Genomic DNA, 24,008 nt, shown 5'->3' with positions numbered 1-24,008 from the left:
TTAGGAAATAGAAAACTTCAGGGAACATGGTGGCCTTTAAGTATCAGATTAGGTATCAGGAGAAAGGGATTTGACTTATTGTTTGCATCCAGATGACAGAATTTGGAACAAAGACATAAATTTTCGTTTGATTTCGTTGTCACTGGAGAGCTTCAAAAAGCTGTGTCAAGAGCTTAGGTATTGGACTTAAACTGCAGAAAGAAATATATTTTTGGACACAACCACTGTACATATTAGTTACAAGGATTTTGTTTATGGTTTTGTTTTTTTTGGGGGGGAGGGAAGAAAAAATAAATGCTTATTGAAATTTTCATTTTTAGAAAAGCTATGTGAAGGTAGTGAGGGATAGGTTGTGTTGGAAGAATATCACAATAAATGAAATTAACTCTTTCTTTAAAAATTTGAGGTGGCTGTTTATTGATAGGAAATGACTTATTACTAGGGGAAGATTGAGGGATGCAGGAAAAAAAACATCTTCCAGTATTTGAAAGGTTGTTATTAGAAAGTAGAATTAGACTTTTTTTTTTTAAACTTGATCCCACAGAACTAGAAATACTAGGCAGACATTACAGAAGGGCTCAAAATAAGGAAATATTCCTAATAATTAGAACTATACCATAGTAGAATAATAGACTGCTTCTGGTACATAGTGGAGTCTGCCTTTATGTAAACCCTGAATGATACTTATCAGGCATATCTTAGAGAGAATTTTTGTTCAGGTGTCATTTGGATTAGGTAACTACCAACATCTCTGTCATTCTGTGAATAACAGGAAGAAAAGCTGTTCTAATCTATACTGAAGGACAAGATCTGGTGGTTCTAGAAGTCCCAGACAATTTAGAACCCAACTGACCCTTCTAGAACGTATGTCCTCCATTTGATTTTGCCTAGCCTCTGGGTCTGCACAATTGCTTTTCTAGCTGTTCTATCTACCCCACTCTTGTGATCATGAATAGGCCTTTATTTCAGGTATGTCCAGAGATATTCTAGACTTGAGAGAGACTAGTTTCTTCTGTCCTTTCTTAATGGTCCTGCTCTCTTTCATCCCATCCACCCTATTATTACAAGCTTTCCTTGTGATCCCATCTTCTCTTTAAGTGTCCCTCCTACCTATGGGGCCCATTTTCCCCTTTGAAACCCTGCTCTCTTTTCTTTATCCTTGTCTTCACTTTGTAAGTCTAACTCTTTCCATACCCTCTATCCTCTCTCCATGTCTTCACCCTACTCTTTACTATATTCTCTCCTCTGCTGTTCAGATCTAGTCCTTTCCTACCTCTTCTGGTTTTTCCTATTAACGCCCTGACTCTGTCTCCTCCCCATAACCCGCCTTCTTCTTTCAGGCCCCCAAGATCATCAGTATCCCTGGCTCTAGAAAAGTGGGCCATGGCTTTGAGTTATGGGACATTGGCTACTTCAGCACCGAGCGTCATCTTGCCAAGAAGCTCAAGAAAAATCCTTTTTATCCGTTTTTTCGGCAGCAAGCTAATGGTGAAGCAGGGTACTGGGAGCAGTGGGGAGAGAGAAGAGTGAGGAAAAAATGGGGCTATATTGGATATTGGAACATGAAAGCCTGGGAAACAGAGGAGACATTGGGAAGGGCCCAAAGGACAAGAGGGGACGGAAATATTAATGATACTAGAGAGGGAAAAGGCAAAAGACAACTCTGATCTAACACTATTTGATATTCCCACAGTTTATGTGCTAGAGTACTACCAGGACACCTTGTGGAAGGGTCTTCTGCTTTTTTTGATCTGCATTGTACTCATGAGTCTTGGGATTTTCCGTAAGGTATGAATCCCCATATCTTCCCCAACTATTTCCTTCCTATTTAGTCTCTATATCCTTTTTTGACTTCTCCCTCATATTCTTCTCACATTCTCACCCATCTCCTTCCATCTGTTCCCCATAAAGCCTGATTCAGGCTGTGTATCTAATGCCTCTCATTCTGGATCCATGACCAGCCTTCTTCTTTTTCCAATTCTGCGTTTTCTGGATCAGTGTGCTTTAATCTACTTCTTATCATCAAGTCAAGTCATCTTTGGCAATATGTGATTGCCTCCTGAGATGTGTCATATATTATAATTCTCTCTATGCTGCTTTGTATCACTTACAATTGTGATTTATCCTAGACCATGATATTACTTTGTTCATTATCATATAGGATCACCAGAAGATAATTAATGTGTTAAGAAGATAATAATAATTACAGCTAGCATTTTATATAATGCCTCAAGATTTGCAAAGCACTTTACAAATCTTGCCTCATTTAATCCTCACAACAGCCCTAGGAAGTAGCTTCTATTATTGTTTCCATTTTACAGATAAGGAAATTGAGGCAGATAAGTGACTTGCACAGGACATACAACTGTGTCTGTATGTGTGTAAATATATATATATATATATATGTATATGTATGTATGTATGTATGTATGTATATATATTAAGCTGAGGCTTGATTTGAACTCGGGAAGAGGAGTGCTTCTGACTCCAGACCCAGCACTTTATTCACTGAGGCACTTAGATCAGTTTTTGTGTCATGGATCAACCCAACTTGTTCACTTTTTGCTATTTCATTCTATATCCAACTCACTATTCATCTACCATGCTTGTTCAAGATTTGTTTACTGATAGATGAACTCATTGGGTTTCCTATATATTTAGATATGTCCTACAAGCAATAACCAGTCTTATTTTTCCCCTGAGGCAATTAGGGTTAAGTGACTTGCCCAGGGTCACACAGCTAGGAAGTGTTAAGTATCTGAGATCAAATTTGAACTCAGGTCCTCCTAACTTCAGGGTTGGTGCTCTATCCACTGCACCACCTATCTGACCCCTGCAATAAACATTCTTTATCCACTTTTTTTTTTCTTTTGTGGATTATTAGACCAATAGAATGGCTGTGTTTATAATAGGGGAAGGGGATTCTTAACACAATATCATCCATAAATAGGAATATCTAGAAGATGATGTTGTTCAGTCATTTCAGTCACACATGAGATCCTTCAAGATTGTATTTAGGGTTTTCTTGGCAAAGATACTGAAGTGGTTTGCCATTTCCTTGTCCAGGGGATCCAATGGATCCATTTTGTCAGACAATCAGAGATTAAGTGACTTGATCAGGGATCACCTAGCTAGTAAGTATTTGAGGCTGCATTTATTTATTTATTTGCTTAATAATAGCTTTTTATTTTCAAAATACATGCAAAGATTGCTTTCAACATTCACCCTTGCAAAACCTTGTATTCCAAAATTTTCTCCCTCTCTTCCTCCCACTCCCTCTCCTACACAGTAAGTAATCCAATATATATTAAACATGTACAATTCTTCTATATATGTTTCTACATTTATCATGCTGCATAAGAAAAATAAAAAAAAAAGAGAAAGAAAACAAAAAGCAAGTAAACAACAACAAATAAGGTGAAAAAACTATGTTGAGTTCTACATTCAGTCCAGACAGTCCTCTTTCTACGTGCAAATGGCTCTCTCTATCACAAGATCATTGGAACTGGCCTGAATTACCTTATTGTTGAAAACAGCCACATCCATCAGAGTTGATCATTACATAATCTTGTTGCTCTGTACAATGTTCTCTTGGTTCTTCTCACTTCACTTAGCATCACTTCATGTAAATCTCTCCAGACTACTCTGAAATCATCCTGCTGGTTGTTTCTTACAGAACAATAATATTTCATAACATTCAAATGCCATAACTTATTCAGCCATTCTCCAACTGATGGGCATCCACTCAGATTCCAGTTCCCTGGGAGGTGAGATTTAAATTCAGATTTTTTTTTACTCCAGGCCCAATGCTCTATTCACTGAAACACTGGCTGTCTCATAAGATATTCTCCATGACACTGCCAAATACTTTCCTGTAGCCAGTATTTGTAGTTCGGTCATTTAATTGTGTCCAAGTCTTAGGGACCCAATGGATGTTGTCTGTGGGGTTTTCAAAGACAATAGGGTAGTTTACCATTTCCTTCTTCACTATCTCCATTTTATAGATAAGAAAACTGAGGCAAATAGGAGTTAAATGACTTGCCTAAAATCACACAGCTAGAAAGTGTCTGAGGCCGTATTTTAACTTAGATATTCCTGATTCCAAGCCTACAGCTCTACCCACTATACTACCTAGCCATCCTAACCAGTATATCTCTCTATTTTATGCTTCAATTGATGATGGCATGCAGACAGTCATTAAGGTTATCTCGGTATCTGTGTCTATCAATCAAAGAATCTTGTCTGACTCTCTCTCTCTCTCTCTCTCTCTCTCTCTCTCTCTCTCTCTCTCTCCATATATATATATATATATATATATATATATATATATATATATATATATATATATATATATATATATATATATATATATATATATATATATATATGAAATACTTAGTTGGAGAACTACTGAATTAAATACATTTTTGCAAGCCATAAACAATACAACAAAATTAATTTTTCATCCAAGATGCAATCAGCAGGGGAAAATGTTCTTTAAAAGCCCAATTGTTCCTTTCTTATATTTTTATCAAAGTTAGCCTTGCTATATATGTACCCCATTTCACAGAAATTTTATAAAACTGAGAAAGTAGTCATGGGGACCAGTAGCTGCTGATGTCTTCTTAGTTACTGCTTTGTTTTTATTGACAATAATGTCTATAATTTCCCCCCTATTCTGAATCTGTTGTGGAGATGACCTTATATTCTTAAAGGTCATGGCTGCAAAGGGCATTTCTAACAAGTTATGTATTGACAAGTATACTGATATCCTAAACATAGAACTAGCACATGAATGCATAGTTTTTTAGAGATCCAGGATAGCCAAGTACAGTGATGAGTTACCGACAATTTGGCCAATAGATGATCAATTCTTAGTTCACAGCAATCCATGTACCAAAGAAAAATACCAAATGTTCCCTGATCCTAGATGGACCCCTTCCCTTTTCACAGGGATGATGGCAGAGTGCTTGAAAGGGGGAAGAGTAGGTTAAGAATGACTGTTTTTAAACCATCTATTAGAATTAAATTTAATTATTGGTGATCTAAATGATCTTTGTCCAGTGATCATCAGGTCAATAGGCTGCTGGAGGTACTGAACCACATCAGTGCTGACATTCTTGTTATCAGTGAACTAAAAAAGACATAAAGAAGTTGTATAACCAAGAATATTTCCTTCAAGAAGAAAATCATAAGATGCTAGACATGGAAAACACATGCACACACATAATTAGCTGTTTCTGGACTCATTACTGATATGCTACAAATGTAATTTCCAAATCAGATTCCCTTATAGATGAGAGGATCGTCTCTTTAGAGCTGAAATGAACCCTAGAAGCCATCCAATAAATCCAATTTTATTATTGAAAAAACTTATGCCTAGGCAAAACTTATGTCTGGCAAAAGTCACAGAAAAAATTAAGCATCTAACTGGTCCCAGACTCCAAAGCCAACTTTCCTCCTCCTGTGGAACTTTGGATTTGTTTAATGATGTTTATTGATATCAGATGATTCATAAAACAAGGAGACATGCAACTCAAAATGGCTTGTAGCTGTCATAGTATACGTCATCTATAAATGGTAAGACCTTCCAAATGCTCCTGTTTGTGAATGATGTGTTGAAAATATTTTATCCTCCTCCCTAATCCCATCCTGAACATTCCAGAGCTTCCTTAAGGACATAACCAGGACCACTCAAAGGGGACTGGTATAATAATCCATATAAAAACAAATAGATAAGAAATGTCTATCATTGTACCTGGAGCATGCAGTTAAATGGCTAGTACATGAGTTAGACTATTAGTATAAACTTATTGAACAAGAATTTTTGATAGACAAATTATTGAACTCAGAATTGAATAGAAGAGAGTGGGCTGGATTGAGTTTGAGAAGGTCCATATCTAATGATCTCAGGTTCTTCCCTGACATAAAATTCCATATTTTTTAATAATAGTTTTTTAAAATTTTCAAAATACATGCAAAGATAGTTTTCAATATTCACCTTTGCAATACCTTGTGTTTCAAATTTTTCTCCTTCCCTTTCCCCAACCCCCTCCTCTAGACAGCAAATCATCCAATATATGTTAAACATGTGCAATTCTTCTATATATATATTTCCACATTTATGCTGTACAAAAAAATCAGCTCAAAAAAGAAAAAAATGAGGAAGAAAAAAACTAAGTAATCAATAACAAAAAATGAAAATACTATACTGTGATCCACATTTAGTCTCCATGTTATTCTTTGTGGATGCAGATGGCTCTATCACAAATCTATTGGAACTGGCCTGAAATAGCTCATTCTAGAAAAGAGCCAAGCCCATCACAGTTCATCATTGTGTAATCTTGTTGTTGCTATGTACAATAATTCTTCTTGTTCCACTCACTCCATTCAGCATCAGTTCTGAAAGTCTCTCCAGGCCTCTCTGAAATCATCCTGCTGATTGTTTCTTACAGAACAATAATATTCCATAACATTCGTATACCATAACTTATTCAGCTATTCCTCAACTGATAGGCATCCATTCAGTTTCCAGCTCCTTTCTACTACAAAAAGGGCTGCTACAAATATTTTTGCATATACAGGTACTTTTCCCTTTTTTATCATCTTTTTGGGATACAGACCCAGTAGAGATACTGACCTAGGTCCAAGGGTATGCACAAAAATTCCATATTTTTAAAAAACATCATTATAAAGTTAAAACAACACAATCTTAGAAGAATCAAAATTATGGATGGTCTAAAAGGCAATAAATGCCCAATGGGACAAATGAAGCCACGGCAAATAATTTACTTACAAGAAGTGACATAACATGTATAACTAATATTGGATTGCTTGCTGTCTATGGGAGGGGGTGAGGAGGAAGGAGGAAAAATTAGGAACACAAGGTTTTGCAAAAGTATATGTTGAAGAAGCAGCTAGGTGATGCAGTGGATAGAGCACCAGCCCTGAAGTCAGGAGGATCTGAATTCAAATCTGACATCAGACACTTAACACTTCCTAACTATGTGAACCTGAGCAAGTCACTTAACCCCAACTGCCTCAGCCAAAAAAAAATAATAATAATAAAAGTATATGTTGAAAACTATCTTTGCATGCATTTTGGGGAGAAAGCTATAAATAAAATTCTTTTTTTTTAAATTAAAGGGGGGAAAAAAGAAGTGGCAGAAAAGGTATCAAACCAGTAAATGAAGAGTTGGAAAAGGTGTTAGGTTAGTCACCTATCCAGAATAGGAGCTCACTGATACATAAACTAAGAGCTTTATTGGCTCCTGTGGAATACTAAAAGACCTCAAGGGCAGCCTTCAGCACATTGGTGGATTTTTGTGGGAGAATCCATAGGAAGACACAGACAAGTATGGCATAGTATGCCCTCTTCTATTTCCGTCCCTTCTCCCTTTCTGGTATATTGATGGTGTCTCTCTAACTCTCGTTGGGGCTACAGCTGCAGAATCAGGAGACGTGGGGTTTCCCTGCCTATGGGGTTGGCATTGGTCTGTGGCTTACAATCTCATCGCTGCCGAAGCGCCGCCTGGTCTTGAACCACACTCGGGGGATGTACCACTTCTCCATCCAGGGTCGCACTGTCTGTCAAGGACCTCTGCATCGCATCTACATCCGCCTTGCCCTCCGATCTGATGGTATTTGACATGGCTGGGAAGAAAGGAATCTGAGGAGGGGGGATGGGGTGGAGCTACTGGGGGCAGGGATAGGAGTCTAGGAACAGTAAATTTGGGATTGGGATGGGAAACTGCAAACAGACAGGAATCTGGAGAGACCTAGGGATGGAGACAAGAAGTTCAAGGCAGAATTATGAGAATAGGGTCTGAAAAAGAGCTCAGGAGATAGCATTCCAAGAGCTAAATATAGGGTTTGGGAAGCCAGACTGGAGAAATTGAGAACAGGGAGCTGGAAAAAGAGAAAAGGAGCTCAGTTAGAATCAGAAAGTGGGGCACCATGCACTGAAGCTGGGAATGGAAACAGAGTTAGGAACAGGGACAGGATTCTGGGGAAGAGTGATGCTGTTAATAAAGTCAGGAACATCATGATGAGGTCAGGGGTCTGAGAACATATCCAAAGAACTGAGATAGGTTCCAAACATCAGAGGATCCTGGGCTGAAAGTCAGGGAGATGGGGACAGGGATGTGAAAAATGATAGAACCAGAAAACTTAGGACAGTGTGAAGTAAGAGACAGGGACAGGGATTTGGGACTGATATTGACAACTAGGGCACAGGGCTGTGGACTGAACGAAGACAGGTCCCCTTTTATTTCTGAGTAGGGGAAGGGGGAAGGGGGATAGTCCTTGGCTGTGAGAGCAGTTCCGAAGTGTTCTCTTCTTCTTGTAGCCTACGGTAGGTGCTTCTTCCAGTTAGTCCTCTGTGGTCACAAACTGGAACCGCTGGTACTGGTGAAGCTGTCAGAACGCTATGAGGTAAGGACTTCACTTCCCAGACTCATCTCTCAAGCTTTACTGACTTCCCCAAATCCCTTGACTTTCCTCTGATTTCTTCCCTCACCTGCTGATCAATCTCTTCTCTGTTTTCCAGTGATGTTCACTCCCTACTTCTCAATCCTTTTTATGCTATGGTTCTCCGACTGACCCACTGACCATTCACATCATTAATCATTTTCATTACATCAGATAATCCACATTTCACAGACTTGATTTTTTAAATGGGAATCATCTATGGCCTAATCAGTCAGTCAATCAATTCATCGTAATCAATCAATTACTAAGCACCTATTATGCCAGGAACTGTGCTAGTTGCTAGGGATACAAATATAAACAATGAAATAATCACTACTTGAAATGAAGTACATACATATATATCATAAATATAAAGCTAATAAATACAAATAATTACAAAGTAGTTTGATGGGGAGTGGTTCTAGCAGCTTGGAATCAGGAATGACTTCAGAAAATGTCATTTTAAAGGAAGAAAGGGACTTTATGAAGTGGAGATAAGGAGAGAAATCATTCCAGGTGTGTAGGATGATCAATGCAAAACTCTAAAGATGGAAGATAAGAGTATTTGTTTCAGTATCCTCTTATGTAAAATGGGGATATTATTAGCACCTACTTCCCAGGATGATTGTGAGAATAAAATATTTGTAAAGTTCTTTGCAAATCTTAAAATGCTATAGATATTAGTATTAAAAACATACAAATTATTATTAATAATATGCATTAAATGGCATGTTTATTATTATTATAAGTTTTGTGTGAAAAATAGAAAGAAAGAAATTGGGCTATTTCCTAGAATTCAGGAAGGAGAGTGATGTCCAATAAAGCTGGAAAAATTAGTTGGGGCTGGGTTGTATGGGGCTTTAAAAGTTAAACAGGAGAATTTATATCTTATTCCAAAAGTAATAGGAAATCCCTTGAGTTGACTGAGTAAAAGAATCAAATAGTGAAATCTGTTTTTAAGGGAAAATTTTTTGTATTATTTTATGGGATACACTTGAGGCAGGCAGATTAGTTAAAAGATTGTTATAATAATTTAGGTCAGAGACAGAGGAAAAAATGACAGAAAGGAAGAGATAGTGTGCATGAAACAAACAGTGACATTTTTAACACACATCAGCCATATATATGCATAAACACCCAATAATTATATCCAGCTTCCTGGAAAGAGAAAGCTGGCTAGGGTCCTGGCATGGGGACCCTATAAGAATTGGGGACTGAGTTTTCCCTGGGAATGTGAGCCACCAGGGCCTCCCAGGAGCCCTCTTGCAGGTAGCTCCACTCTGCCCAGCCTATGACCACCAGCCATTCCTGAAGAGGGGAGGGTCTAGATTTTTTGGATAAAAATGCTTCCATCTTCTGACTTCCTTAGCTTACACTGTGCCTTTTACAGTGTACTAAAATTTCTTGAGATGTGGGATTACATCCCGTCACCATTCCTGCTTTATACATGAGAAAATATACCCAGAGGAGAAAAAGAAAGGGCTTTTCCAAGGTTACATAGTAAATCAGGATGAAAGCCTTTTCTTTTTCAAACCTAGGTCCTAAGAGACCAAACTCAATATTTTTTCTGAGCCTCTGCTCTCTTCAGATAAGACCTATCTCCTCTCTACCATATTCCTTTCTTTACCTCTACAGCAATTGGAATTCCTGGGTCGCCATATTGCCCGTAAACTGAACATCAACTACTTTGATTGTATAGCTGTGTCCTACCGCCATGTTGTCCGCCACTGGCCATTGGGATCTGGATACAGCCCTGGAATTATTCCCCGTCGCAGGTCTACCTATACACCCCAAGCTTATCAGGAAGTGTAATGGCCTGAGATCAATTAACATAGATTATGAGAATCTAATTCTAATTCTTCCTTCCCCAACAACCCACCCAAATGTCTCAGGTCTTTCTCTTCCATGTATCTTTCCCCACCTACAGTCACTACCCCTGGAGGATGAACAAATGAGGTCCAGCACTGCTCAATCTCCCTCTCAATAAAGCTACTTCCTTCCAGTCCCTTCAGTGGTCTTCTTTATCATTTAATAACTCATATTCATATGATATCCTATTTAGTTTTAAACAATAGGCAGATAGTACAAAAATTATAATGTTCAATCTTATAGATGAGGAAACTGAGGTCCAGAAAAGTCAAGTAAGGTAGTATTCACCATAAATGTCAGTCAGGATTTAAATTTAGTTCTCTTAAGTTGAAGACCAGTACTCCCTCTGCCTCTTCAGGATCTAGCTGTAGGGAACAGCTCTCTTAGTAAATTAGAACCAGGTCCAGACTTGACCCTCCTCCAAACAGAAGACAATCTATCAGTTGAACAAACAGATTCAGCAAACATTCATTGAAAAACTACATCTACACATTTACACTCGAATTAAAAAAAAACAAAACACTGGCATATTTCTATAGTATCTGGAGTACTTTTCTAATGAGGAGAAATATATAAATTAAAAAAAAATCTATATTCAGTACTAGGTGCTCAAAAATTCATAGCCCAATCATAGTGTTTGCAAATTTGTTTACTTTTGCTAACCAGGCAGAATTTAATGAAATAGAGTGATAAAAATGAAAATAAAGCACTTTCCTCTCAAGCTTTCTATATATACCATTCATAGGAAGAGTGAATATATATGAATTATAAATATATAATTATATAATATGCAGAAAGGCCCCCATATAGAGAGCACAGATGACTAGACCATATAGAGGGACAGCTTTTATCTTTGACACTACATTGCTATGCTACCAATCACCTAGTGATGTCATTGTGAAGAAAAAGCAGGTACATAAAGTATATATATATATAAAATATCAAATTGAGGCCTGTTGAAAACTTAGCTTAAGAAGGCCAAGTCTCCCACTGCATCCAGGGCCTCCAGTGGTCCTGATCTATATCTGGCCATTGGACCTAGATGGCTCTGAAGGGGTGACCTTGCAAAGCCCTCCCTCTCTTATATCCGCATCTTACAGCATCATCTTCCTGATGTCATGTCCTTTTCAAGAACGAAGGACAACAATATGAAATACCAGGTGGTGAGAGAGAAGTTCAAAGTGGGAAGAATTTGCATTAAGCATTTATCATAGTCACAAAGGGTGCCCTTTATGGACATGAAAAGACTCATCGCCATGATCAAAATGTGCAATTGATAAGGTCCTGAATGATGAGTGTGGTTGGCTGAGAAAAACTGGAGTATGGATGGAATTGTTCCTCAGGGAAAAGGCTCTGATAGAAATCAGTTTATATCCATGGTCCCATCCTATGTGGAGCTCTTCCAGTCAGAAATGCAAGTAATGTCAAACCTGAGACCCACCCTCTAAGGAGATTATGGGCTCAGAATGTCCTAGTTATGCCCCTGAGGTCAAATTTTCCCTATAAATCTGCTTATGGCACATGCCATCTTTTTTGTTGTACTCTGGATCAGTCTGCAACAGCATTTCTCCTCGTGTCTCCCTTTGCCCCTTCCTCATGCTACATGATCTCTCTCCTAACCCCACTGTGCTTTAAATTGTTTCTCCTCTCAGACCCCACTTCTCCTTATGCTATCTAGCTCTGTTAAGGTGCTAAGACCCCTTTTAAGGTTTAGTCTGCTAGCTAAGGTCACACTCCAACCTCATGGGATAGTTCCTTTCTTCTGGTTAATTGCAAGTTCTACTAGGGAAGTTATCTTTTTCATCATTAATTGTTAAAACCCTTTTCTATGCTTTTTCAACTCTAATTCATATTTGCTGTTCTTGGTGCCTATTGTAGCTCTTCAGTTTGTCTATAACATCTTCTCTTAAATAAATCTACATTTTATCAAAGAGAATGACCATTGTTAATTTTTCACACAACTGAACCCAACATTTTGCACCTACCACATCTGGTACGTACATCAGCCACATCACTATGAGTGAAGAGGGCTTAAAGTTGGAAGGAAGATGGGGAGAGAAATAAAGGAGGAGTCTAGGGACTTAGAAAGAAGTTTAACGTGGGTCCTTTTCTGGAAAATTAAATTGAATGCCCCTTCAACAATGAGAAAGGAGGAAGTGGGATATGCTTTCAGATATACTAACAAGACAGGTTTAAGTAGGAGGAATTGTCTAGAATAATTTTATTATTGAAAAGAGCTAAGTCCATTGGAATTGATCATCACATAATTTTGTTGTTGCTGTGTACAATGCTCTCTTGGTTCTACTCACTTCACTTAGTATCAGTTCATTTAAGTGGAAAGACAAAGATTTTCTCTTTTAAGAGAAGATTGAACCAAAAAGGCAGACTGACTTAAGCATTTCTGCAGAGTTCTCCCAACTTAACCCTCTAAACAACTTTTTAAAAATGTGAAAAATCAAATTCTGAGTGGGATAACAACAAATCACAGTAACTCAGTTTTCTAGCATATGACTTAATAAAAAAGAAAGGTCTGTGGACATTAGGGTGGGAGTTAGTTAGAAGTACAGGTGGATGTGAGTTCTGGGATAGAAGCATATAGTCTGGAATGGTAGCAGCACGAATTACTATTCATAGTGGCATCAGGAGTGTTCACCTGGTCAAAAAGATATAACAAAAGAGACCCTGTGTTAGCATTGGGTACAAAAGCTGGACAAATAACAGCTCCTTCACCCATCACCCAGTTTTAGGTCACAGTAAAGAAGGGTAAAAAAGAGTGATTAAAGTCTATGGTTGTGAGGGAGCAAAGTATCTACCAGAATACAGACTAGGATGATAGTGATCAGAACTACCTTGGAAGAATTGAAAATCCACAGAAAATACCCGGATTTAGGCACTTAAATTCCTCTCCCACAGGCAAAGAAAGTCCGACTCTACAAACCCAAAGTCAAGAAATGGGCTGGAAAAAGGAGAAGAAAAAAATAATCTAATTGATTGGTCTTGAATGGTGTGTTGAGCAAAGAGCAACTGAAGAATTTATCTCTGAGGCAAGCAGAGAGAAGGCACTGATAGAGATCAGTTTAGTTCCATGGTCTCTCTCTCTCTCTGGGAAAGTTATCCAGTCAAACCTCTGAAACCCACCTTCTGGGGGGGGGGTCATGGGCAGCCTCACCTTGCTGTCTCCTCAAAAATTCCAGTCATGTACTTGAGGTTAAATTCTTCCTATAAAATCTATTTATGGCCTTTAGGTCAATCCACCAAGGACTCTGACTCATGGTGTCTTTCTCCGTACTTCTTCCTCATGCCATGGGATATCTCTGAACTTCACCATGCCTTGTGGTGTCTCTTCCTGACCCCACTTTTCCTACTTCAAGCTAACTAACCCTTTGGGGATACTAAGTCCCTTTCAGGATTTAACCTGCCAGCTAAGGGTATGTTCCAACCTCTTAGGGGTGGTTTCCTTTCTCCTAGTGAATGGCAACTTGGACTAGGAAACTTGTCCTTTCCATCATTAACTAAAACACTTTTTCTATACTCTCCCACTCTATTTCATATTTACCATTTCTGGTGTCTATTGGATTCTACCATTTTGTCTGTAACCTATTCCCCTAAATAAATCTACTTTTTGCCAAAGATAATGGCCATTGTGAATGTTAAAAAGGTACAAAGCCTCTGAAGAAAATAACTCCTTAAAAGTTAGAATTGGTCAAATGGAAGCGAATGACTCTATGGGACATTAAGAAACAATAAAACAAAGTCAAAAGATTGAAAAATAAAAAGTTAAGTATAAAAATAACTGAGCTGGAAAATAGATTCAGGACAGATGATTTAAGAATTATTGGATTACCCGAAATCCATAATAAAAAAAGGGCCTCGATGTTATATTTCAAAAAATGATAAAGGAAAATACCCAGATATTATAGAAGCAGAGGGGAAAAATTGAAAGAATCCATCAATTACCTCCTGAAAAAGTAAAAGTTATTTCTCCTGAAAGATGTCCCCAAATGAACATTCCCAGGAATATCCAAATTCCAGAGTTTCTTGTTCAGGGGGAAAATACTACAAGTAGCCAGGAAAGAATAATCCAAGTACCATAAAACTAAAGTCATCATCACATATGATTTAACAGCTACCACTCACTATAAAGGAATAAAGGACTCAGAATAGGAAGTCAAAGGATCTAGGATTACAATCAAGAATAATTTAGAATAATCGAATATAATTATATGGGGGAAACATATACATTTAATGAAAGAGGACTTTCAAGCATTCCTGATTGGGAAAAAAAAACTGGAGATGAATAGAAAATTTGGCATTTAAACACAAGACTCAAAAAAAAGGGGGGGGGAACTTGCATTTCTTTATAGAAGATAACACATGTTAGGACAGTTCAAAGAAGGGTACATAGCTAGAGAGCATATTGTGAGTATATTCTATTCGGATGATCTCAGAGAAAGAATGAAAGGGTGAGAAAGAGGAATGCACTGGGAGGCAAAAAAGGAGGAAAATTATCCCACATAAAAGAGGTGGATAAAGAAAAGTTTTTATAACAGAGGAAAGAGTAGTAGAAAGCAAGCAATGTTGCTTTCCCCTGAACTAGTTCAAAGAGGGAACTCTACATATACATATATCACACACATCACATATACACACAAAGTTGGATATAGAGATTCATCTTATTCAGAAGAGAATTTAGAAAGGAATAAGGGAAAGTAAGAATGTTGGTAAGAGGAGAATAGATTAAGGAAGAAAGTGATCAAAAGCTAAATAGCTTTTTAAAAGAGATTATAGGGCAAAAAAAGAGAAAGATAAATAGAAAATAGAATGGAGGAAAATATATAATTATCGATTATAACTATGAATATAAATGGGATGAAATCATAAAATGAAAGAATATAGCAGAAAAGATTAGAAATCAGAATCCAAGAATATATTGATTGCAACAAAGCATATTTGAAACCAAAAGAAACACACAATTCATATAAGAGACTGCAGCAAAATCTATTGTGCTTCAGCCAAAGTAATAAAAAAATATGGAATTACGATTATAATCTCAGACAAAGCAAAAGCAAAAATAAACCCAATTAAAAAGAGATAATAAGGGAAAAATTTTGCTAAAAGGTACCATAGGCAATGATGTAATTAGCAGGGACCTCAATTTACACCCTTTAGATCTAGAAAATCTAACCAATAAATAAATAAGAAAGAAGCTGAGGTGAATAGAATTTTAGAAAAGTTAGATATGATACTTCTGGGGATATTGTATGGGAATAGAGATGAGCATACCTTTTCCCCACGTGTACATGGCACCTTCACAAAAATTGACTATGTATTTAGGGTATAAAACCCTCACAAATAAATATAGAAAAGCAGAAATATTAAATGTTTCCATTTTGGATCATAAATAAAAATTATATTTAATAAAGAAACTTTGAATCATAGGATTATAAATTAATTGGAAACTAAATAAATAATTTAATCCTAAAGAAATAAATATGAAATAAATAATTTCATTAAAGATAATGAGAACAATGAGACAATATTCTAAAATTAGTGGTATGTAGCCAAAGCAGTTTTGGAGAAATTTTTTTCTTTCTAAATGCTTACATCAATTAAAGGGAGTAAAAGCAGATCAGTAAATTGGGCATGCAAATAAAAAAAAAAGAAAAAGAAAAATTAAAAATTCTCAACTAAATACTAAAGTAGAAAATCTCAATCCTGAGAGTAATAGAATTAAAAGAACAATAAATAAAACCAAGACTTATTTTAGTAAAAAACAAATAAACAAACAAGCTAGTGGTTAGTTTTATTTAAAAAAAGAAAAAACCAGTATCAAAAATGAAAAGGGTGAATTCACCATCAATGAAAATGAAATTAAAACGATTGTCAAGAGCTATTTTGCTGAAATATCACAATAAAACTGAAAAACTAAATGAAATTAATAAATATTTACAAATTACAGAAAAGTATTGCCCAGAAACAATTCATATGCAATGGCATAAAAAAAGCAGCAACTCACCTGAGCTCTTCCCCAAACCCCTCCAAACACTTTAAAATAATGCCATAAAATAACTCCAGGAGCAGGAGAATCCACAAAGGACAAGATAAAATAATTTTCCAGTCAAATTCAACTTAGAAGGTCAGCAAGAAAGGTCTGTCATACCAGAATGAGAATAGAACACAGTGCACCACAGATCAGAACTCAAGAAATCAGGCGCAGGAGCAGACTTGGAGCCATTGAATCAGCAGCAGCAGCAGAAGCTGCTTCCTTAGCTCTCAGCCCACTGATAGTAAAAGGATTGAACAATGGATCAGCAGGAGATTACAGGGGTCTCTTTGCTGGCACTGGGGCCAGCACTCTGGTTCTTTGCTCATACTCAGATCTGGGTTGAAGTCCTGAGTGACAGTCCTATGATGAGGAAGAGTACTATCACACCAGAGCTTGTGAGCAGAACACAGACCAGGGAAATAGTAAACACACCTCTTCTTAGATCACATCACCTTGGAAGAATTGAAAACTTACAGATCCCTAAAAGTATCTCTAAAAACAGTTGCATAAACCCCCAGAAGCTTGGGACAGTATCCTACTTTAACAGAGTTAAAAGTCAAGAAATAAACTGGGAAAATGAACAAACAAAAGAAAAAAATCTTGACCATAAAAAGGTATTATGGTGACAAGGAAGATCAAAACACACACTCAGAAGAAGATAACAAAATCAAAGTTCTAACATCCATAGCCTCTAAGAAAAATATGAATTGGTCTTGGGCTGTGGAAGAGCTCAAAAAGGATTTTGAAAATCAAGTAAGAGAAGTGAAGGCAAAGTTGGAAAGAGAAATTAGAGTAATGCAAGAAAATCATGAAAAAAGAATCAATGGCTGGTAAAAGAAACACAGAAAAAATACTGGAGAAAAGAACATCTTAAAAACAGATGAGATCAAATGATAAAACAAGGAGGAAAAGAATGCTCTGAAAAGCAAAACTGGTCAAACAGGAAAAACAGGCACAAAAATTCACTGAAGAAAAAAAAAACACTTCTTAAAAAGTAGACTTGATGCACAAGTTTAACCTGTATTGGATTGTTTGCTATTTGGGGGAGGAGAAAAGAGAGGAGAGAGGGAGAAAAAATTGAAATAGAAGGTTTTGCAAAGGTGAGCATTGAAAACTATCTTTGAATTGAGCAAATGGAAGTGAATAACTTTATGACAAATCAAGAAACAATAAAACAAAACCAAAGGAAAAAAAATCAAAAACTATATGAAATATCTCATTGCAAAAACAACTGACCTGGAAAATAGATCCAAGTGAGATAATTCAAAAATTATTGTACTATGTGAAAGCCCTGATCAAAAAAAGATCTTACACATCATCTTTCAAGAAATTATCAAGGTGGTGGGGAGGAATAGGATGGAGGAAAATACATTTAGCAACTGTAACTGTGAAAAGTTTTGCAGCAAGTTTTTCTGCAAATGACCTCATTTCTCAAATGAGAATCAAATTTATAAAAATAAAAGAAACTCCCCAATTGATAAGTGATCAAAAGATATGAACAATTTTCAGATGTAGTGTAATGAGGGAAAGGAAAGGGGGAACCTCATTTGTCAGCACATAGATGGATAGTAAGATAATCTCATGAGGCTCAGTGTCCCCTGTAAATGAATTTACAGGCCTGAAAACCTAGATAAATAAAAGATTTATTGTAGAAATTTGGAAGTAAAGCTCAATTAGAGAGACGCCAGGGCCAGAAGTGGCCGCTGGGCGGGCGGGCTCCCGTTTGGTCCTTTTTATACCTAAAAGGAGATGGGTGGTACCCAAGTTCTTGGCGGCTTTTCAATTAGCTCAGATCAGGTGAGGGCTGGGGGAAGATGAGCTGATAGTGGAGCTGGGCCCGGATATTCAAAAGGGTGCTTTTGACCAGGATTTGTGAATCAAGGTCAGCCATGGGCAGTCAGAGAGGAATCTTAAAGGGACCTCAAACCACATCATTTCCTCCCTTAAACAGTTGAGACTTAAGTTCATTTAAGAAAAAAAAGAAAATTTGGGGCAGTGTCCTTCATTTAAAGAAAGGTTGAAGATTTTCTCCAAAGATCTTCAGAGTAGCAGGGTCCCCTCATCTTGTTCCTCCCTCAAACCATCACCTCCAGATGCATGTGGGAAAAGGGGCATCGATCTCCTCTTAATTGCTTCGAGTTGACAAGGGTTGTAGAGATTTGGGGTTTCATGCCAGGAGGTGAGGTGTGAGGTGAGGTGTGAGGTGTGGGGGATGGCAGCAGGGCATCAAGGGGCTGTCCCGGTCAGTTGTCCCCAGTCAATGTTCTCCAGGCTGAAAGGTCAGTTGAGATGAAGCCTAGAGAAAACAGATCTCAGGAACAGATTAAAAGTGGGGTGTCATCCCAGGGTGGAGATGGTTACATTCAGGAGAATGGGGCCTTTAGCAAGAAATGCATCAGGTCCCTTCTGTGGGCTACTTGTCTGATGGCCCATCTAATTATCAAAGAGAAATAGGAGAAAATGCTGAGAAAAGATTATTTGTACCCTAGCTCTTTCACCAGGAAAGCTAATTTCTCCTGGGTTTGGGATTAAAGGGTGTGGACTCAGAAGCCAGGGGAGGCAAGAGGCCTTGATATCTCCTAGATTTAATGAACCACTGCTCTTTTGTAAGGCAGGGTCTAGGGATGGGTATATCCCCAGTTGTCAGAGCTACAGATCAAGATAAGAATGAGGTTTAAGATCTTGGAAATGTTGGGAAAACTGTGCTGTTTTTCTTGAAGAGAGATGGTTATTCAATAAGCAAAGATCCTGAATCTTTTCCTTCCCCCATTCTTTATGGAGGAGGGGTGAAAAGTATCAGCATAGCAGCCTACCCAGCTTACCGGCTCCTGAGGTGTTGGGACTGTCCTGAGATAAAAGGGAAACAGGGCCAGACCTCAAATTCCTACTAGGGAGCAGGACGCTGGGGGGCCAGGTCAGCCCTTGTGGTGTTTGCTGTGGTGGTGAGAAGGCAGTTCTTCCTGCTCGAATTCAGGGCAGAGACTGGGGCCTTCTAAGGCTTAAGTCTAGAAGAGATTTGCATTAAAAGAGTACCTTTGCTTCTTTCTGAGTGTTTGGAGGCAGAAGTTGCCCTGAGAAGAGAACTGAGAGTCTCAGGTTAACAAGATAAAGGGAAACTAACACAAGGTGTTAGAAATCAGTTTTGGTCTTATAGATCTCTATTAGTTGTCCAGTAGCAGACAGATGACCAGGCTAAATACTTATCTGCCCAAGCATTTAGGATACAATGGTTACATATAATCAGGCTGGAAACAGGAAGGTATGACATAATTGAATTGCATTAACAATTTCTGTTGACTATTGTGATCTTAAAATCAGTTACATGAGGAAAAAATGCAAGAACATAAATTCTAAACAGATATTTATCATAACCCTATATTGATAACAGTAAGGAATTTATCCCAATAAGTTCATATCCAAGTAGATGTTTCATAAGTGAACATTATTCATACAAATCAGTTTGCTTTTAAAATACCCAATGCAAATACAATCATATACAGAATGTCTAATTCCACATAAGAGAATTCAAGTTAGCACTTAAACTTTTAGAAATAAATCCTACCGAAGTATGGATGACATTCACAGAAACTCAGGCTAAGTTTGAATATTGCTCTTTCCCAACCTTTTGGCTTCAAAGGGGCTAGCTTTGCTGGGTATGTCCTAACTGCAGGGAAGCCCTGTATGTATGTTCTGCAAAGTTTGTTCTAACTGGCTAGTACCAGATCAAGAATGCTAGTTGTTAAATTTTCAGTGTGAGCATTTATGCCATGAGAATTAGCAAACACTTTAAATCAGAACTTCATTTATTATTTTGTAATCTAAAAATAATAAAGTGAGGGGAAGAGGCAGCTAGGTAGTGCAGTAGAAGTAGAGTAGAGTAGAGTAGAGTAGAGTAGAAGTAGAAGAGGTAGATATGCCTGAAGAAATCAACCTGAGTCTTTTTCAAAATAAGATACTGGGAGCAGCTAGGTAGTGCAGTGGATAGAGCACCAGCCTTGAATTCAGGAGGACCCGAGTTCAAATCTGGTCTCAGACACTTAACACTTCCTAGCTGTGTGACCCTGAGCAAGTCACTTAACCCCAGCCTCAGGGAAAAAAAAAAGTATATTGTGGAAGATGGTGGAGAGCAAACATGACTTTCTGTGACCTCTTCTGACCATCTCTCAGACCAATAGTAGATTAAGCCTCTAAACTGGTTTTGGAGTCAAAGAACCCACAAACATTTGGAGTACAACACATTTCTAGAAGAAGATACCTTGGAATAACTTCAGACCAGGACTGTTTCAAACAGGCAGGGGGACAGTTTGCTGAGCCCAGACCCCAGCATAGGGAGCCTGGGACAAGGACCTGGAGTGGGGAGTCAGAACTTGGCAGTTCCACACTCCTGGGAATCTTCTGTGAGCTCTTAAGCCACTCTGTCCTGGTTGCAAGCAGGTGGTTTGGCAGATTTGCTACTAAAGGCAAATTGTAAACCACTGAGCCCCAGAAGAACACTGGATTTAATCGCTATTACTCAGCACTGGAAATCAATCAGCAGAACTGCCCCAGGGAAAATCTTTGCTAAGACAATTGGAGTTAAGTGACTTGCCCAGAGTCACACAGCTAAGTGTTAAGTGTCTAAGACCAGATTTGAATTCAGGTCCTCTCTATTTCAGGGCTGGTGCTCTATTCACTGCACCACCTAGCTGCCCCTGCCCCAGGAAAAATTAAAGCAGCCGTCACTCTTTTGCATTGAACAGACCTCAAGCCTTTTAAAAAAATGAGTAAAAAACAAAGAGAACTCTCATCATAGATAGCTTTTATGGAGAGAAGAACAGACCTCAAATCCTGAGGTTCCCAAAGGCAAAGCAACTCCAGATGAAGCCCCAAAGGGAGACATGAGCTGGTCCTCATTTCTTTTCTTTTCTTTTTTTTTTTTTTTTGAAATGTAGTATGTACTTTTATTTTTGCCATGTTTAACATATATTGGATCACATTCCATCTAGGGGAGGAGAGGAAATGGGAACACAAGGTTTTTCAAGGGTCAATGTTGAATAATTATTTTTGTATATGTTTTGAAAATTAAAACTTCAATAAAAATAAAAATAAAAGTACCATATGAGATGTTCTCTGGGAAGTGAAGTACTAAAGGAAAATATGGTTATTTAATAAATCAATTTAAATTTTTTTTAAATTAAAAAAGAAATGTATGGCCATGTAGCCAATCCAGCTTTTCCTCATCCATACATTTCTTTAGTGATACCTTTTATATAACTTTTTCTCTGCAGTTCCTTGTCTATGATACATCTCGATGTGTTCATGTCTACCAACACCTGAACACTGAGTAAGCCCCAATTTCCTTTCTTTGGAGAAGAAAGAGTTCCATGTCCCTTGGCCATACATCAAAACCAGAAGAATATTGTTATTAAAAGATGGGAATTAATTTCAGGGAAATGCTTAGCTGGTCCTCATTTCACAGGGTTCTTGCAAGATTGCATAAAGGATCTTAAAAGACAGAAGAAAAATGGGGAAAGGAAACTGTCAGAGTCCAGCTCCTGTAGTGAGATGAAGAATGTGACAACATATTGGGGCCAGGTGGAGAAGTCCTGATTATGGACTCTTCTGAATTTATTGATCAGAGAGAAAAAAATATATATATATGTATTTATATATATATATACATATGTATATATATATATATATATATATATATATATTTCAAATGCTCATAGGTTTGATACAAAGTACACTCTTTTTAAAATTCTATAGTTTAACAGAATCTACCATAATATAAATGATTAAACCCCTTAAGTCCTGGATCTTGGTTACTTAGATAGAGATGTAAATAGTTGAGATGTGCTTTAGAATAAAGTATATTATATCCCTTCTTTTAAGATCTCTTTGGGATACAAACCCAGTAGCAACACTGCTGGGTCAAAGGGTCTAAAACTATATTATAAAGCAGCAATCATCAAAACCATTTGGTACTGGCTAAGAAATAGAGCAGATAGGTGGTTCAGTGGATAGAACACCAGCCCTGAAGTAAGGAGGACCTGAGTTCAAATGTGGTCTCAGACAACTTAACACTTCCTAGCTGTGTGACCCTGGGCAAGTCACTTAACCCTAATTGCCTCAGCCCCCCCCCCCCCAAAAAAAATAGAGTATGTAATGTTCTTGTTTTGGTTTTCTGATGGTCTCTGGGAGCAGTCTGCTTTTCAGTTCAGTAATCACCACAAGAACAGCCAGGTGTTAAAGTCCAGATTCTTTATTATCTTTATCTTCTTCCTGGGGCTGGGCAGCTTTCTGGAGAGCCTTTCATACCTGCCTTGGTCTCAGTGGAGAAATGCAGGAAGAGAGCTGGCCACCAGGAGCCTGATTGAAAATTGAATGAATCTTTCTCCTTGGTTCTGAGAGCTTGAGCTGCCACCCCCAGTCCTTTGTCTTCTCTGCCTCTCTATCTGAGTCTGGCTGAGTTTGTCCAAGCTTATATGCTCTTTTATCATAGGTGTGAATCTTGTAAAACTATATTAAGTACTAAATACATGTACTGAACTAGAGAACTATTAAGCATCATGTTAAACTAGATAACCATTGTCTCATCAATTCCACTGCCTTAACACCTTGTAAATATCCTTGTTTCAAATTCAGAGTTCTGGCCCATAGCAAGCGTAGTCAGATCAGTGCAATAGGTTAGGATCATAGGACAAAATAGGCAATAACTATAGCAATCTAGTGTTTTGCAAACCCAAAGACCCCAGGTTTTTGGGATAAGAACTCACTATTTGACAAACACTGCTGGGAAAATTGGAAACTAGTATGGAAGAAATTAGGGCTTGACCCACACCTAACACCACATACCAAATAAGTTCATGATTTAGACATAGTGATATTATAAGTAAATTAGAGGAACATAGGATAGTTTACCTCTCAGATTTGTGGAGAAGGAAGGAATCTGTACAAAGAAAAAACTAGAACTTATAATTGAACACCAAATAGATAATTTTGATTATATTAAGTTAAAAGTTTTTGTATAAACAAAACTAATGCAGACAAAATCAGAAGGAAATCAATAAATTGGGAAATCATTTTCATATTTAAGGCTTCTGATAAAGACCTCATTTCTAAAATATAGAGAGAATTGACTCAAATTTATAAGAATCCAAGCCAGTTGATAAATGGTCAAAGGATATGAATAGACAATTTTAAGATGAAGAAATTAAAACTATTTCCAATCATCTGAGAAGGTGCTCTAAATCACTATTGATCAGAGAAATGCAAATTAAGACAAGTCTTAGATATCACTACACAGTGTGTAGTGGCTAAGATGACAGGAAAAAGATAAGGACAAAGGTTGGAAGGGATATGGGAAAAGTGGGACACTGATACATTATTGGTGGAACTGTGAACAGATTCAACCATTCTGTAGAGCAATTTGGAACTATGTTCAAAAAGTTATCAAAAAGTTATCCCCTTTGACCCAGCAGTGTTTCTATTGGGCGTCTATTCCAAAGAAATCTTAAATAAGGGAAAAATGTTTGTGGCAGCCCTTTTTGTAATGGCAAGAAACTGGAAACTGAGTGGATGCCCATCAATTGGAGAATGGCTGAATAAGTTATGGTTTATGAATGCTATGGAATATTATTGT

At 37.5% G+C, this 24,008-nt stretch overlaps 1 protein-coding gene across 1 annotated transcript; it reads left to right on the top strand.

Annotated features, from left to right (window-relative positions):
* The first annotated feature begins 863 nt into the window (after positions 1-863).
* On the top strand, positions 864-10,474 carry TMEM249 (transmembrane protein 249). Its single transcript, XM_074263077.1, has 6 exons — positions 864-969; positions 1,341-1,488; positions 1,694-1,788; positions 7,445-7,640; positions 8,348-8,433; positions 10,105-10,474. The coding sequence occupies exons 1-6, from the start codon at positions 949-951 to the stop codon at positions 10,279-10,281; spliced, it is 723 nt and encodes a 240-aa protein (XP_074119178.1). The 5' UTR covers positions 864-948; the 3' UTR covers positions 10,282-10,474.
* The last annotated feature ends 13,534 nt before the right edge of the window (positions 10,475-24,008 follow it).

This window comes from Sminthopsis crassicaudata, chromosome 1 (assembly GCF_048593235.1).
Source record: "Sminthopsis crassicaudata isolate SCR6 chromosome 1, ASM4859323v1, whole genome shotgun sequence".
In the NCBI taxonomy this organism is placed as follows: Eukaryota; Metazoa; Chordata; class Mammalia; order Dasyuromorphia; family Dasyuridae; genus Sminthopsis; species Sminthopsis crassicaudata.
The sequence above is the reverse complement of the archived record's forward strand: the minus strand, read 5'-3'. Positions and strand labels throughout refer to the sequence as shown.

Excerpts from the sequence above, each read along its gene's own strand:
- TMEM249 (XM_074263077.1), top strand. The coding sequence starts at position 949 with ATGAATAGGCCTTTATTTCAG. Across the intron at positions 970-1,340 it reads TGAATAGGCCTTTATTTCAG|GCCCCCAAGATCATCAGTAT; the intron begins GTATGTCCAGAG and ends TTCTTCTTTCAG. Across the intron at positions 7,641-8,347 it reads CCTTGCCCTCCGATCTGATG|CCTACGGTAGGTGCTTCTTC; the intron begins GTATTTGACATG and ends TTCTTCTTGTAG.